The following is a 17043-nucleotide window of genomic DNA, read 5'->3' as shown; positions in this document are numbered from 1 at the left end:
CCCCAAAAAAAAAAAAAAAAAAAAAAAAACCAACAACAACAAAACACAATTCTCATTCAGGGGTCTAGCAAACAGAAACTAGTTTATTCCTGTGAGTTGTTTTGTTCCCACATGAAGAGGCGCTGCAGTGTTTTGTGGCTTCTTCTAAGTTATTCGAGGGTAAGATAGGTCCAGAACTCAAACCTCTTTTCCTGTTTGCTACTTGGGTCCCTAGGCAGTGCCTTTCTCTCCCTCTCTGTCTCCCTCTCTCCCTCCCTTCCTTGCAGTAAATATTATACCCATACCAATCATGTGAAAGTCGTAGCAGGAAACATATGAATTAGATACTAACTTGGTCTCCAGGGCTCTGAACTGAGTGGTGGTGGGTAAGTGCTGGGCAGACACTTCAAGTGGTCCAGACAGTGCCAAGTGCAGCTTTCACAGAATGTTAGTGAGCCTGGAACTGAGAGGAAAGCAGGAATAGCCTCCTGTCAATCAAAACCCTGATCATTATGTTAGTTAGAAATATGGAAGAAGTATGCAAGGGTGATAAGACGTTTTTTCTGCTTAAAAATGTTAAGAGCTCTTACATTTCTTCAGATACTGAGTCATAGAATCCTGTAGTCTTTTTCTAAGGGCTACTCATGGTTGTCTGTCTGCCCTAATTCTCTTCCAGTTCAGCTGTGTAATCATTAAAAAGATAGATCCTAGCTTCCTGGTTCACTCACCAGATTTGTCCTAGAAAATGTCCTGTGTCTCACTGAAGTCTGAGGCCTGGCTAAGAAAGCATTTCAAGTCCTTCAAGTCCTAACTGTGTCCATAAGTGCTCCCTCTGTATGTGGACCATGACGGGTTCCCGTGCTAACAAGGAAAGTCCTCCGCTACCCGCCCATGTGGGCCATCATCGCAACATGGAAACGGCACCATGTCCACCATAACCGAACAAACTAATATAAACAAACATAATCCTTTGACTTTTAACTGGCTTATTCTTTCTTAATTCTCCTTACAGAAATATAGGACATATTTTTCTGACTTTAAAATTGTTTAGCTAACATGAGAAAATTAGTTGAAATGATCCTTTAGGCTCCTTTCAGCTTTAACATTCTGTGAATAAGTGATTTTCAAATATCTGATTATGTGAGTGATGGGCTAAAACATGCCTCCATTGGATTTCCTATTATGTCTTGTTCCCAGATTTATGGGAATACAGCGCACTCTGAGCTCCCTGGTAAAAGAAAAATGAAGCTGAATAATTTTTAGAAAGATACCTAACCAGAAATACTCAGAATTTTTAAAAAAGATAGTCATCAAATTATGAAAAATGTTTTTAATGCCTTTTTTAAAATCAAGAATTAATGGACAGTTTAGGATCCAGTTTATTTTAATTACTGACATTTTTATTAAATCCTCATAGCCTCTCAAGGCTGTCCTCAGTTTTCCCATCTATATTCGCTCAGTAGAAATCAAGACTATTTCAGCTTTGTTTTAAATTGTTTTAATTAGGTATAGCAATTGTGCCTTATACTTTGAAAACTGGAATCTGAGCATTTTTTAATTGACATTGATGAATTTCAGTTTAGATTTGGTCACTTTCCAAATTGGACTTTATATTCACCTGAGGGTACAGATTTTCAGACTTGATGCCAACCAATTATTTGTACATATGTAGATGATCTGTGTGTCATGATCCAACTTCACAAGACATTTAATTAACAAGCTTCTTAAGAAAAAGAAGAAAGTGTTTCATTTCATGCTTTAAATGAATTTAAAATAAATAGCATATTGTGAAATCAAATTCTTGGTGCTTATTAGGGGGGTAGAGTGCTCTAATGAATCATCCTAGATAAAAAGACGTAGATTGCAGTGAACACAGAGGAGAGTAACATGTTTTTAGGCATCATTTTCACCCTTAATTTGAGAAAATAGATAGTAATTAGGTGTCATAGAGCATTTTCTATTCTTACAGAATTTCATGATTGAATTTACCTTGCTCTCTTTTCTCATTTAGTTTGCACAGCCAAGAGTCTTAGGTTTGAAATGGTTTGATTACAATAATTTATCCCTTATTTCCTCCTTCCCAATACCGTCATTTAAACCATCTTCAATTTTAAGTAGTGAAAAGTAAAGATGTCAGAATGAACTCCGTAGGATAAAGTCTTTTCTTTTTATTCAGTTGTCAACTCTAATTTTTCCAATCTACCCTGAGTTTTGCTCATTTTTTTAATGGACTTGGAGCTACATTTTCTAGTAGGAATTCAGAATGCCAAACATGTTTTGTTTATATTTTGCCTTTTTGTTTTAATGGTAAAATAATATTACTATCAACTAAAAGAGTGGAAGCCCATGTTAGACTTGAAATTCCTAGACTTTGGTTTTATCCTAATTAAGTAGATCTTATCGTCCATTTTTGGCCTGTGCAGTATTTTCCTTCCAATGTTAGGTACCTTAAGAGTTTAGGAAACTGTCTTAGAGTCCTCTTCAGAAACCATGGTACAATTCTTCCAAGTTGATAATTACTGTTCACTTTTACTTAGAGCTATAATAAATGTTGCATTTTAAAATTCTTCACACTTTCAGAGAGGTCTAAGAATGTCATCCTTTAAGCTTGGTTTTAAAGGAAAATAGCAGCAGAGAGAATATGCTCCAAGAATATGTGTAGTTGCTCCAAAGGTCTAAGTCATCCAATATTAATAGCTAAGGATTGGTCTTGGGTTTCTTATTCATCTGCAGCAGTTTGTTAGGCATCATGATATAGGTGGGACTTCAACTGATAAGAGTAGATTTGACCCTTGAACAACACAAATTTGAGCTGCACAGGTTCACTTTGTCAGCAGATTCTTCAATAGTAATGCACTACATACTACATGATTCATAGGAGGTTGAATTTGCTTACGGAGAACTGTGGATACAGAGGAACAGAGGTTAGGGAGGAACTTCATAAATGGAAGGCAGACTGTAAGTTATATGTGGATCTTCACTTGCCCCAGCCCATGCGTTGTTCAAGCGTCAACTGTAGTCGTAATCATCCCAAGACACATTTATGGGATGAGAAAGGATGAAGGCCAGTGGCAGAACTGACAGCTGACAAACAGGCTAAAGAAGAGATAGCAGAGTCATGGTCAGAGTATAGGGGAGAAACCAGGAGAGAATTGTAAGGAGAAGCCATGGAAGAATTTCAAGAGTATTGTTGACTTCCTTTAGTGCTATAAGACGAAAACTTAAAAGAATCTATTAAATTTTGCAGTGAGGAGGTCATTGCTGACCTTTGCTGGAGCAGTTTCAATGAAGTGTAGAAATGGACTCTAGGTTCCAGTGGGTTAAAGGGTAAACTGGAAATTAATGTATAAAAGTAGTTAATGTGGACTCCTAACTCATTTTATATAAAGGAAAAAGAGAGGTGACAGCTACAGGTGACAGCTAGGAGAAAGCAATATTCAGGAGGGACTATTATCTTACAAATAATAGAGAGACCTTGAGGGTATTTATAGGCTGTGGGGAAGAAGCCTGTAGATAACGAATGATTTAAAATATAGTGGAAGGATAATAACCAATGCAATAAGATCCTAGGAAGGGTTGGTGGAGGTTGATCCTGGAGTACAGGATTAGCCTTGAGCAGGACTCCTCTGTGTAAGGAGGAAAGAGGATAAAGGTGGTCACAAAATATGCATTTACAGGGCATGTAAGCAGAAAGTTTGAAATTTACAAGCTTGACCTTATAAAATACAAGTTCAAGCTATATGCTACTAAAAATTATTATTAGGGATTATATCAGCTAACATCTAAGTGTTTACTGTCTGCTGTGAGCATTATTTAGAGTTTTAAAAAAATAGTATCTCATTGAATTTCATCCTACAGCTCTATGAGGAAAGTATTATCACTACTCCTCAGTCAAAGAAAATGAAGTTTAATGAGTTTAAATAACTTGCCTCTGGTCATAGAAGTGTTAAGTACCATAACAGAGCTAGACATTTGAAGAGATGGGTCTAACCCCAGGCACCTGTGCTCTTAACCATCTTTGTCCTGGGATAGGAGTGTTGAAGAGAATGGTGGACGTTTGGCAGAATGGACCAGAGGGGTTATCGTAGAGGAGTAAACGCATTGTCGGTCGGCACTGGGTGCAGCCATAGCTGGAGACCATACATCTGGGTGGCACACATCTGCATAGCTGGGTTGGTTGTCTTTAGCAGCTGATAGCAGTGCAAGTGAGTGATCATATAAGGAGAACTAGGGTGGGATTTTTTTTTAGTTCCAGATCAGATAGATGAGAATGTTAGGGCATAGCTGAGCAAAAATTCCTAAATTCTAAGGATAAAAATAAAACCCTATGAGATTCCTGACAGAAAATACAAGAAAAGCAAAAGAGAATCAGACTGGTGTTGGACTTTAGTAAAACTGGAAGCTAGAAGACAGAATAGCATCTGCAGAGTACTGAGTGGAAAAAGACTGCAGCCCAAAGCTCCATACCCAGTTCTCCACCTGAGAAAGAAAGCAAGAGACACTTGAAAGTAAGGACTGGAGGACATCACGCACCTGAGAAAAGTACTTGCAAGAAGAGAGAATAACAAAGGGATGAGAAAAGAGACCTCAAGATGGAGAAAAGATAGAAAGTAGGTGAGCAATGAAACATGGACACAATTAAATCTAAAAGAATAAGGAGAGATTCAGGGAATATGTAATGTAAGTGCAAGATAGGATTTCTTGAAACAGAAAATACATAATACAAGATAATTTTAATAAGATTGCAGAATAAAACATACTAAACTTTTATCAAAATTTAGGATTAATGGGAAGGGTAGGGAGGGAAGTGAAACTATTTTAAAAGTCTTGTTGATACAGAGAAATAGAGCATTTGGTGGGAGAAGAGAGCCTTTTAAGTTTCCATCTTATGTAAGTAAGCACTAACGTGGATAAAGAAGAACATTTTAAAATAATAAATAGCACACAGAACATGGTAGAAAAATACTGTAAGAACATAGAGGAACTGAATCAATAAACTTGAATATAAATACACACTCATCCCTCAGAGAATAACTTTTTTTTGCGGTACACGGGCCTCTCACTGTTGTGGCCTCTCCCGTCGCGGAGCACAGGCTCCGGACGCGCAGGCTCAGCGGCCATGGCTCACGGGTGTAGCCGCTCCGCGGCATGTGGGATCTTCCCAGACCGGGGCACGAACCCGTGTCCCCTGCATCGGCAGGCAGACTCTCAACCACTGTACCACCAGGGAAGCCCAGAGAATAACTTTTTTTTTATGTCCATGGAACAATAACAAAAACTAAACAAGTTGTTGGAAAACTTTGAGAAATTAACCTTAGCGAATTTTAAGTAAATAAAATAGATTGTATAGACCACATTCTCTGGTCACAAACCAATAAAATTGGAAATATATAATGATAAATAACTAAAAACTTTTGGTGCTTTAAATTTGAGAAACATTCTTTGACATGACTAAGATTGAAGAAGAGAGAAAAAAATAAAACTACAAATCATCTAGAGAACAATGAAAAAATACTCTTCATTCCCAAGCTATGTGTATCCTGTACTCAGAGGAGAAATTATAGTCTTAAATTCTTAATTAAAGAAGAAATAAGAAAAATAAAAAACTAATCGTTTTAAATTCAAACAACAAAAAATTAACCAAAAGAAACTAGTGAGAAAGAATTAAGATAAAAACCCAAATTATGGACCTGGAATATCAAAAAATGGTGCATACAAATTTCTAGGCTGATCTCTGTGCAAACTCAAATATCAGGTGTGTTAGAGATCAGTATGTACGGAAATGGACTTAGTGTCTCTGAAGACAGTTTTGTCCCTGATCACTTATCCCCATTCCCCATAACTCATCCACCCCAGATTCCTATCTGGAGCTAAGTGGGTAAGCTGAGCTCACGGCCAGCCATGCAGGGCTCTATTGCAGTCTAATTCTGAGGCTGAGGGGGAATTTGTTGTCATGCTGCCTCTAGCTGATACTCCTGCTCTAATAACAGTTCCCCTGGAAGGAGATCTGTGAAGTTTTGGAATGCTAAATCACTAAGAAAAATCCCATGTAGAAAAGACAAGACCCCAAAACATAGCTAGATTATAGTTTTTTGCATTAATGGGAATTGTAGAACAGATACATGTAAATATATTGTATTTATTTTAAGATTTTAAAATAATTCTCCTTTATTCCTCATACTTCTCTGGAAAATGGTTGTCGACAGCAGTTCTTAATCTCTGAGGCTTAAGAAAATTGAGCTGTAGCAATCTTAAAGTAGTAATTTTATCATTTAGTATTATAAATTGTGTAATTTTTATATTGCTGTTGGCATTTACTGAGTATCTTAGGTTTTCCCACCCTTGTCTCAGCACTGTCACTGACAGTGATCACTAAGGATCAGCAGCTGCTGTTTATTTCTGACTCACTTTGAATCTATGGCAAGAGTACCTCTGAAGAGCTCGATTTGTGCTGGGGCCACGGGGAAGGGAGGAGGAGGTATGGGAGAGTGTAATTATCATTTTGAAATTTTGTAAAACCAGACTGCGATAACAGAATAAACAATGTCTTCCTTTAGGCTTTTAGTACTTATTAGAAGGCGAGGACTTGTGTGTGTGTGTGTGTGTGTGTGTGTGTGTGTGTGTGTTCTTTACAGAAGAAGTGCAAGTTTATTTAGCATCAAGTCTGATAAAATATGGGAAGTGGGGAGAGGAACTTAAACATCTGAAAACTAAAAGACATCTCCTACAACACTTTGTAATGTCTACTATATTGACATTAGTTTCCAGGCCTTTTTTATTCTTATGGACCCAAGGAAACTACTAGATATAATGATAATATCACATTTGTTTTAAATTCTTATTTTTCTACTAGTTGGGATTTTTTTTTAGTTACATTTGGAAGGAAGCCATACAAAAGAACCTTTATAAATTCTATGAATTGTGTCTGGATCATGCCCAAAGATAAAATTGCATCTATCCATGACACCCTCCTTTTTATGTAATTTTACCCATTTTCCAAATTTATGATAATAGAGCTAAGCTTTCTCCTGATTTAAGATTAAACCGATTTTCCTCTTTTCTTTCAGAGAACAGCTGGAGAAATTGTTTTATTTTACTGTTCATTTTTCTTTCAATAATATTTGCCTCAAAAGAAAGTATTGGGAAAATGTAGTATCTTTTGGGCAAACACAGTGGCATGGGTTTTCACCATCAGTACAGTTCTGCTGATGCATCCTGGGGGCTTTTGCATAAGTCCTTTAGCTCCTGAAACCAAATCACCCTATTAGACCTAGCTTCATTTCAAATCACTATAAAACATGTGTGACAGATATTTTGTCTTTGATCTTCCTTCGCTCTTTACTTTAATTATTATATCCCAGCTTTTTCAAAAGTGCCCCTTTGGTAAATGTGTATTTTCTCAATCTGAGCATACTTTTCAAAGAACAGGATTTTTTATGACATTTATGAAGTAGCAAGGAGTTGTTTCTACCCACCATTCATTTCACTTTTTTCATGCACCTTCATGGATTCTCTAAAATTTTTCTTATAGTCTTAGATTTTAAAAAGAGAAGATGAAGTCTGAACATGTCTTTGCTTTCTTTGTATCTGCCCACAGGATGAATATAAGCCAGAGAAGGCCCTGTCGGAAGAGGACCTGAAAAACGCTGTGAGTGTGCACCACGCACTGGCGTCCCGGGCCACGGACTACGAGAAGAAACCCAATGTGCTCAAACTGAAAACTGCTGATTGGAGGGTCTTGCTTTTTCAAGCCCAGTAGGTTTCGCTGGTTGGTTTGGTTTGGTTATTTAGTTTGCAGAGCACCACTTTACACCGAGAAATAGAATCGGGATCTGCAGGGGAAACTTTTTGAGTTGGAGTCAAAGTCATTAACTGGTTGCAGTAGAGAGACAACTGTCTAAGAAAACTAGAATACGAAATAGAAACCCTAGGGCAAGCTTTTTGTTTGCTGCAAAGTAGCCCTGTGACCCTTTGTCAACCACTTACCACCTCTAGACTGTAATACCCTCGTAAATAAAATACAAGGGTGTTAGTATGCAAGTTCTATCACACAGTGAGTAAAATAGACCTGGATTCAGATTACTGTTTCCTAACTCTTTGTCCTATCATGTAAATTTAACCTCTTTGAACCTCAGCTGGTGGCTAGTGTAGATAATGATAATAATAATGTTAATAATGTTTATTTCTCAGGGTTCTTGTGGAAGCAAATGAGATGAAGCATGTAAAGAGCCTCACACAGTGCCTGGCACACAGAGGCTGTTCAAGAGGTGTAGATTTTCATTTTGCTCTCTCTCTTCTCTCTCCTTCTGAGCCCTAATAGTTTGTGATTAAACTAGAAGGAAAATATAAAATCATATTGTGGGCAAGGAAATGGGATGGAGTACCATTTTAATAAAGGGTCTGTGACAGCCTTTAGATTAAAAATGGAGCACTCCACGTGGAGAATTCTGGATTTATGAAGTGAGAAACTTTGGATGTTTAGAACTGAGCCTCTAGAACAGGAATTTTAATAGCACATATAGCATCAGTGTCCGTGGCAGGCAGTGTTAATTATTCATGGCATGCCTTTTACAGCCTGAGCTTGACTTCAGAATCTCTCTCAACACAGCACTACCAACTGGCTGCATTAGGCACTGGCATTAAATTTGACATCAATAGAGTAAACACAGGTATCTGCAGGCTTGCTGATCAAAACAATGGAAGACTAGCAGAGGAAATGAGAACAAGAACCAGGTACTCTGGTGATTTGGGGATGCTGAGCTTGCAAAGGCATGAGATTGCTGACATCAGGTGAGGAGGAAGTTGTAAGGAAACCCAAGTCACACAGGAGTTTTTGGTGTGGGAGATGGCTAGTAGCACAAGGGAGCCACAGCCGGATGTGTAATCACAGCCATTAGTCATAAAGGGCCCCCACGTTATTCTGTTCCCCAGCATTATTGTTTTTAAGTGTCTAAAATGCTGGATACGGTAACTAAGGAGAGCTAATTACTCCAAGTGGGATTGATGCAGAAATCAGTCGATTGAAATAACAGGTTGGAGAGGCACACGGGTCAGAGAGGCATGCAGGGCATGATGAGGGTGACACCTGGGTGTGGTGTCAGGTTAGGGTGGTAGCTTTCAGAGTATTCAGTACAGGAAATGATTTTTAGATGGGCTGACTTCTTGTCCATCTTTTTATTGATTATATTCATGGTAGGTATCTCACCTAGTTCAGGACTATTTCTTCCATTGATTTATGAGTTCACAAGTGCTGTCAGTGCTGGGCTCTGCAAACATGACATATAAGTTAGAAGTATGATACCGACATCAGGAGATTTCCACACCCTCTCAGGTGGATTTTTTTATGTCCTACTCAGGTATACTGTACATACTTTTAAGTGTACGATGATGTTTAGCAAATTTGCAGAATTGTGCAACACACTCCAGTTTTGGAACACTTTCATCACCCCACCCCAATCCCCTGTGCCATTCTCACCCACAGCCCAGACACCACTAGTTTCCTCTTTGTATTGCCCTTTCTGGATTTTCCATATAAATGCAGTCACAGAATACATGGGCTTTTCTTTAACTCAGTATGAAGTTTTGTGGTCATCCGTGCTGTAATCTGCCTCAGCACTCCATACCTTTGCTGCTGCATGGTATTCCACTGTACAGATATAGATCGCGGTTTTGTTTTTAATTTTTTTTAATTTTTGGTTACGTTGGGTCTTCGTTGCTGCACATGGGCTTTCTCTAGTTGCGGCGAGCGGGGGCTACTCTTCGTTGCAGTGAGCGGGCTTCTCATCGTGGTGGCTTCTCTTGTGGAGCACAGCTCTAGGGGCGCGGGCTTCAGTAGTTGTGGCACGCAGGCTCAGTAGTTGTGGCTCACGGGCTCTAGAGCGCGGGCTCAGTAGTTGTGCATGGGCTTAGCTGCTCCTTGGCATGTGGGATTTTCCTGGACCAGGGCTCGAACCCATGTCCCCTGCATTGGCAGGCAGATTCTTAATCAGTGCACCACCAGGGAAGCCCTAGACCATGTTTTGTTTATTCATTCACTAGTTGATGGACATTTAGAGTGTTTATCCTTTTTGATGCTTATAAATAGTGCTGCTATGAACATTCACATACAAATCTTTTAGTGCCTATATGTTTTTATTTCCTTTGAGTGTATACCTAGAAGTAGAATTGCTGGGTTGTATAATAAATTTATAGTTTATAGTTTTTAAGAAACTGTCCAAACTACTTTCCAAAGGGGGTGTATATACCCTTTTACATTCCCTGTATCAGTTTATCACTCAGTTGCATTTTAAAATCAAATTATGTGATTGGAAGAGATGAGTTAATTTTTAAATTAATTTTTGACCTAGCCTAGTATCAAATAGAAAGTAGGGGGGTTAGTAAATATTTATTGTGAAGTGAATTTGCTTTATTTCCTTCTGTACCCTTGGGGGAAAATCATAGCCTTACACTATGATGATCCTAGGTTCCAGGGCCTTTTATTACCATGGTGATTGTTTTTGAAAATGTTAGTCTCCAATGAAGTTTTGTCAGGGATTATTTGTACCAAGAAGAATAAATGATTTTATATGCCATTTTAGATCAGTAATGAGAAATGGGCAAGATGTGATGCACTTAGATACAGAAATACCCTAACGTAAATATATCTGTTTCTCATAGGAGTCCAGAGGAAATGCAAGGGTGGATAAACAAAATTAATTGTGTTGCAGCTGTATTTTCTGCACCACCATTTCCAGCAGCCATCGGATCTCAGAAGAAGTTTAGTCGTCCACTTCTGCCTGCCACCACTACAAAATTGTCTCAGGTTAGTCATTTTGATCGTGCTTTGACCTTGGAAAAAAGCACTTTGTAAAATAATCTTCTTAATATTTGTATGTGAATAATACTCCATATTTTGGGGGCAGTGATGAGACCTTGCCCTGGAGGACAGTGTTGTACAAGTGGGGCAAAATGCAGTGTGCTGGCTTTTACACTTCATGTGAGAAGCTGACACAATTGAGTCAAGGTTGGTAGGACACATACTTTGAATTAGTTTCTAAAATTCATATTAGTTTACTACTTAGTCATTCCAGCCTCATTTTTTAATTTTGATTTTTGTTTTTACTAACAGTGCATATTTTTTAAATAACTGGCTAATGTTAGACATCATGGCTTGGAAACAAGCTTTTTATTCATTCATTCATTCAACTTTTTATTTTATTGAGCTTTTCCCATATCCCAGACTGTATCTGATGCTGAGTATACAAAAATATTCCCAGGGATCCACTATTCACAGTGCAGTGGGGCAGAGCCTTCCCTACCTCTCAGGGAGGATCTAAGTGAACCCTGGTGATTTTCCCAGCTAATCCAGACAAAGCATGCTAGAACTCTCTTCAGATGTATTAACATGAGCTGCTCTCCTTTTGTAGGAGTGACCTCTCTAAAGGCCACATTTTATTGTGTTCCTTTCTTACTTAAAACTCTGTTCTAAGATATTGCATACAAGCCACGTTTGCCAATTTTAAACCTGTCTGCAGTGCCTCTATTGCCACTGATTAGTTAAGGATTTTGGAAGCTACTTTGATGTCTTTGTGAATTTCTTATTGGTGCAATAATAGAAATAGTTTCACCTGGCTTTAATCAACCAAGTCTTGATATTAACTAGCTCCTCTACACATCTGACATCATGAATGGAACATTTATTAATAAATATGTATCATGTGCCTGTTGTACCTCAGAGACTATTTTTGGCACTGGAAATAGGAAGGCAAGTGAAACCCAGGCGGTCTCTGGGATCGAATTGGCAAATATAAACAAGCAAGTAATTGTAACGCAGTTTGATTAGAGGTACATGAAGGATAAGTCCAGAGTACTGTTGGGGTGCAAGTTAGGGCCTGGCCTTGGAGGAAGGAGGAAGTGTGCTAGCTAATATGAAGCTCACAGGATGAGCAGCAGGTAGGTGTGCTGTGGGAAAGAGAATGATCCAGCAGAGGGTCCGAAAGGCCTAGAGGAGAAAGCACTGGGATGTAGGAGGTAACATAAGTTATCAGATGTGACTTGAGTACAGAGTGTTGTGAAAAGGCAAGAAACGTTCCTCTGTGGAGGTAAGCAAATGCCAAATGATGAAAAGTCTTGTTTGTCAGGTGTAGGATTTTGGATGCTTCACTGGTTCCCAGCATCCTTAGGATAATAGTATAAGCAGGAAATTAATGTGATCAAATCTGTGCTTTAAACATTATTCTTGTTACAATAGGAAGAAAGTACTAGAGGAGGAAACTACTAAAGCAGGAAGGCGCTTTCAATAATGCAGGGGAAAACTAAGTTAAAGAGGAGGTGGGCAGAAGTGGAAGGGTTTGGGGCATGTTGATGGTCCTTAGTGCTCCCTGAAGTGAGGAATAAGGGCTGTCACCTGGGCTTGGACACTGAGGACTGTGGTGTCTGATCTGGCTTTTGGTACCCCATGGTCTCCTGCTTTCCCTCCTGGTGCATCTTCCCAGGGTCCTTTCCTGTGTCCTTTTCCTCTTTCTACCTCCAAATATTGCAATGAGTGCTCAGAAGCAGACCAAAACAGACACTTGAGAAACAATAGTTTTTAAGTTAGTCAAGAAAAAACCCAGGGAGAATGTTATGCCAAGAGAAGGGGGGAAAGATCAGGTACAAATAGGACCAAAAGATCTCCTGTGAAGTGGCAGGAGGTGACTGGGTCCTACAGTGAGAGCAGTTTCGGGAGTGATGGTGGAGCGGCCGCGTTGGTCATCCTTAAGGGGGATGGAAGGCAGTGAGCATGTGGAGGGGGGGACGTGTGCGAGTCCTGCCTGAGTTCATAAAGACAAGCTGGCGCTGAGAACAGAGGAGGCATGGTTTCAGTAGAGATTCTTTTGTTTCTGTAAATTCATAATTATTATGAACATGATTTGGATGCTCCCACGTAAGCATTGCTATTCCTGTCTAGTTCATAGACTGACTACTGAAAAAGCTGTTAAGAATAGAAAGGACTGAGTCAGCTCACTTTACAAGGCAGAATGGCATTTAACTTTCAAGGAAAATAAATATTCTAAGAGAAAAGGAAGGTTTTACCTCTTATTGATGACCAGAAAGTATGTTGGCAGACCTCTCCATCTACCCAACTAAAATACGAACTCTTAAAGCAAATGCATTTCCCCACTATAATTTTGGGTACTTGACATAAATAGTAAGCCACATTACATAAGGTAAGAGGAGAGAAAAGCAATTGAATAACTAGAGGCAAAAAAATACTTTCAAAAGTTGAGTTTTATTCTATTAATTTCACTAGGAATTTTCCAATCGTTATCTTTCAATAAATTGGTCTTTCTCACAACTACTCCTATAAAAGATCCAGGGGGAAAGGTGATCTGAAGTTAAAGAGGAACATTAATAAGTATAGAGCAACATGAGAGCTTTTCCTTGTTCTTTCCTCACTGTAGAACCTACATTTCTGTTTATTTTCTACTTTGAAAAATGTGTTACTATCCTACTTATGTATGGGCTGTACATTAGTTAAGTCACTTATACGTGAAAATGAATGTGTTTATCTATTTGTATATTTTTACCACAAGACCATACCACCTTTATTAAGGCAGAATCTCTTATTTTAAACAAATGTCCTACATTGGAATTAAAAATAGAATGCATAACTTTTTTGATATTTTTCCTCATTTTGAACATGGAGGTGCAAAAAATGCATATGTAATGTGATCAAAATGATGGGTTCAAGATTTTAAATACGCAAGTAGTAACCTGAAAGAAGCATCCTCTTGTGTCACGTAAGATGACCAAACCCTTTTGGGAATTTAATTTCTTTGTAAAAGAATACGATGACTTCCTCCCAGACAAGTAAGTCACTGAGCCTTTGTGGGCCTCAGTTTTCCATCTGGAAGATGAGGAAGTTTTCTAGAATGTTTTTAAGATTCTTTCTATCACTAGCTCTGTATTTTTTGCCCAGGTCGTCGTGTTTGTTTACTAAAAATGAAAAATGTGCTTTACCTTTGAGAGTAATAGGACAATTAGAAACGAATATGTAGAACCAAGCACATGATAAAGAACAGGTTAGAAAGAGGGAGAGAGCGTTGGTTTGCACACAGCCTGGTGCAGGTGTTTGGGGTACCGTCCGTTTCAGATGGAGACTCTTGGGGCATGTCTTGGCTGGAGTCACAGTGCACCTTCAGTGAACCTGGAAGGTGTGTCTGGATGTGCCCACAGGGCCTCCAGTGCCTTGAAGGTGAGGCCTCCTCCTTTAGCCCGGGCATTCTCAGTCTCGGCCCTGCTGACCTTTTGGCCTGGGTAGTTCTTTGTTGTGGATTGTAGGATGTTGGGCAGTATCCCCAGCCTCTACGCACTTGATGCCAGTATCATCCCCCTAGTTGTGACAACCAGAAATGTCTCCAGACGTTGCCAAATGTCCTGTGGGGCCAGTCCCTACTGTTGGGAGCCACTGCTCTAGCCTGGCCGTCTTTCTTTTCTCCGCATGCCCACAGCCTGGCTGCAACTCCCCTAAATGCCAGAACACTTGGATAATTTCAGTTTACAAAATAATGTATAACAGTGTGAGTGCCCTGCTGGAAAAAAGTCAAACAGTGTTAGGAAAAAACTAAACATTCAATTAGAAGATTGTTTGGTGCTTTTAAAGACACACTGTTCACCACCCTGTCATTTGCAGGCTTTTCTTTAATTTATTCTTGTCTTCTCTCCAAACCATATTAGCCGTCGTTATTGGAATTGATTATTGTCAGAGCAGCGTGGTTCTTTCTGAGCAACTCTGCTGTGTGGGAAGAGTTGCCGCCTTCTAGTTGTTTTTCATGACCATGTTGCCAGGGCACATTTTTCTTCCTCTGTCGCAGGTAGAGAGACTAGTATGAAAATGTAAGTTTTGTTTCTCCTTCTGGTGTAGCACTCCAAACTTAGGATTTCATGGTTGGCTGTCTTCAAGATCTACTGGACCTCCTTTTCTACTCATCAAAGTAGTCATTTTCAGACATTAATGTGCATAAGAATTATCTGGGGACTTATTTAAAGCGCACGTTTCTCATCCCCCGGCCCCCCGCCTCGATTGATCCGGTCTGGGCCAGGGTCCCGGGGAATATGTGTGTTTCTGAGACACACCGGTGTCCTGCTATACGCAGTGCAGACCAGAGACCCTGCCCTGTGACAAAACCTGCCTCCGTTTCACTACTTCTCTGGAGATCTGTACCTCATGACAGTGTCATTTCCTCAGGTACCTTGTCCTGTTTTCTGCTTTGAATTCCAACCACTGTTCTGTAGAAGTTTGACTCAATGGAAGATCACTAAATGCTAACTACTGAGGGCCAGCCTTGTGATTAACCCAGTCGCAAACAGGAGATTCTGTGTTTGCTTCTCACCCTCGTGCTATCCTGTGCTTTGACCACATGGCAATAGTGCTAAGGACAAGGTGAGTGGGGCAATGTTGGTTCACAAACTGGCCCCATATGAGGAGGGCAAGGAGAGACCGAAGAAAGAGGCAGCCACTCCGGACTGGTAGGTGGCAGGCTTAATAAGCAAGGGAACTTGCGAGGCTTGTCTTGGGCATCTGAGACACAGCGGGTCTCTGCACCCGCCTCCAGGATCTTAAAGTTTATAAGCATCCTTAAGTGGGTTCCAGTCAGGTAGGCCGTCCAGATGGTCCCAACACCACCTTACTGTCTCAAGGCCGCGTCCTTGGGCAGCTCCTAGCACGGGGAAGGCAAGCGGAATGCACATTCCAAGGTCGGGGGCTGGGTGAGGAGCCTCCTGGTGCCCAGGTCCGGCTCCAGGGTCAACCGGCTGACTCGCCCTCTCAACGCCCCTCTCCACAGGCAGACGTTAGGAGCAGAGCTTTCAGAGGATGAAGGCATTCTCAGAGTGTGTCCTGGCCAGAACCACACCCTTCCCACCCCACTCAATGTCATACTTTCAGTCCTGTCACTTCTACTTCCTAGACATCTTTCATATCCTACCCACATCTCTTAATTCAGACTCTTATTATCTTGTACTCAGATCACTGGTGTCCTGATTTTTTGGTCATTTACCTTATCAACACTAAATATTTGAGCAGATATCCTTCAATATGTGTATTTTTTAAATAAAATATATTACATGTCTTACTACCAGTATAACATGAAAAAGTGCTGAACATCATTAGTCATTAGGGGAATACAAACCAGAACCATGAGATACCATTAGGATGGCTATAAGTTTTTTAAAATTTTTATGAAAAGTAATATATTGGTGAGGTTATGGAGAAATTAGAACTCTCATATATTGCTGACAGGAATATAAAATGAAGCAGCTTCTTTGGAAAACACTTCAGTGGTTTATCAAATGATTAAACATAGAGTTAGCATGTGACCCAGTAATTTCACCCCACTTTGATAACAAGAGAATGAAAATATACATTCCCATAAAAATTTTTACATGAATGTTCACAGCAGCATTATTCAAACGGCCAAAGGTAGAAATGGCCATCAGCTGATAAATGGATGAATAAAACGTGATATATCCATACAACGGGACTTTATTCAGCCATAAAACACTGAAGCACTGATACATCCTACAGTGTAGATGAACCTGGGAAACCTTGCTAAGTAAAAGAAGCCAGTCACAAAAGGAACGTGTTGTGTGATTCTATTCCAAAAGGGTCTCTTTTAGGGGATCTAAAATGTCATAAAATTAAATGTGGTGATGGTTGCACAGCCCTGTGAATATATTAAAAAACTCTGAATTGTACATTTCAAATGGGTGATTTGTGTGGTCAAGTGTGAATTATATCTCAGTGCTGATTTTTAAAATTCTTCCCAGTGAATCACCTTGCCTGGGGCGCATGCCCTGCCTTGGAAAACTCTGGCAGACCCTTCCTCAAACCACGGGAGATCTCCCTTCCTCTCATCTTGCTTCTCTTCAGTCCATCCTACACAGTTCTGGCTAAAACATGATTGCTTTGATGTCACTTAACCTTAAGTGGCTCACTATTGCCAACAAGATGCAGTCTAGACTCCTTGGCATGAACTTGGACCACACTTTGAGAATAGACAGCTTTCGTATTCATTTACTAGAGGGTTGAATTAAATAGTTAAC

General features: G+C 39.7%; 1 protein-coding gene across 2 annotated transcripts in view; it reads left to right on the top strand.

The window, feature by feature from the left end:
• Positions 1–17043, top strand: part of PSD3 (pleckstrin and Sec7 domain containing 3) — a 557682-nt gene that overhangs the window by 506825 nt on the left and 33814 nt on the right. For both annotated transcript variants that reach the window (XM_024765145.1, XM_024765144.1), the window contains exons 13-14: positions 7577–7734; positions 10636–10780. In XM_024765145.1, the coding sequence (XP_024620913.1) occupies positions 7577–7734; positions 10636–10780 (303 nt within the window). The remainder of the gene's footprint in view (positions 1–7576; positions 7735–10635; positions 10781–17043) is intronic.

Source organism: Neophocaena asiaeorientalis, unplaced genomic scaffold (assembly GCF_003031525.2).
Source record: "Neophocaena asiaeorientalis asiaeorientalis breed wild unplaced genomic scaffold, Neophocaena_asiaeorientalis_V1.1 scaffold14, whole genome shotgun sequence".
Taxonomy (NCBI): domain Eukaryota; kingdom Metazoa; phylum Chordata; class Mammalia; order Artiodactyla; family Phocoenidae; genus Neophocaena; species Neophocaena asiaeorientalis.
Note: the sequence above shows the minus strand (reverse complement) of the source record. Positions and strands in the feature narration are given on the sequence as shown.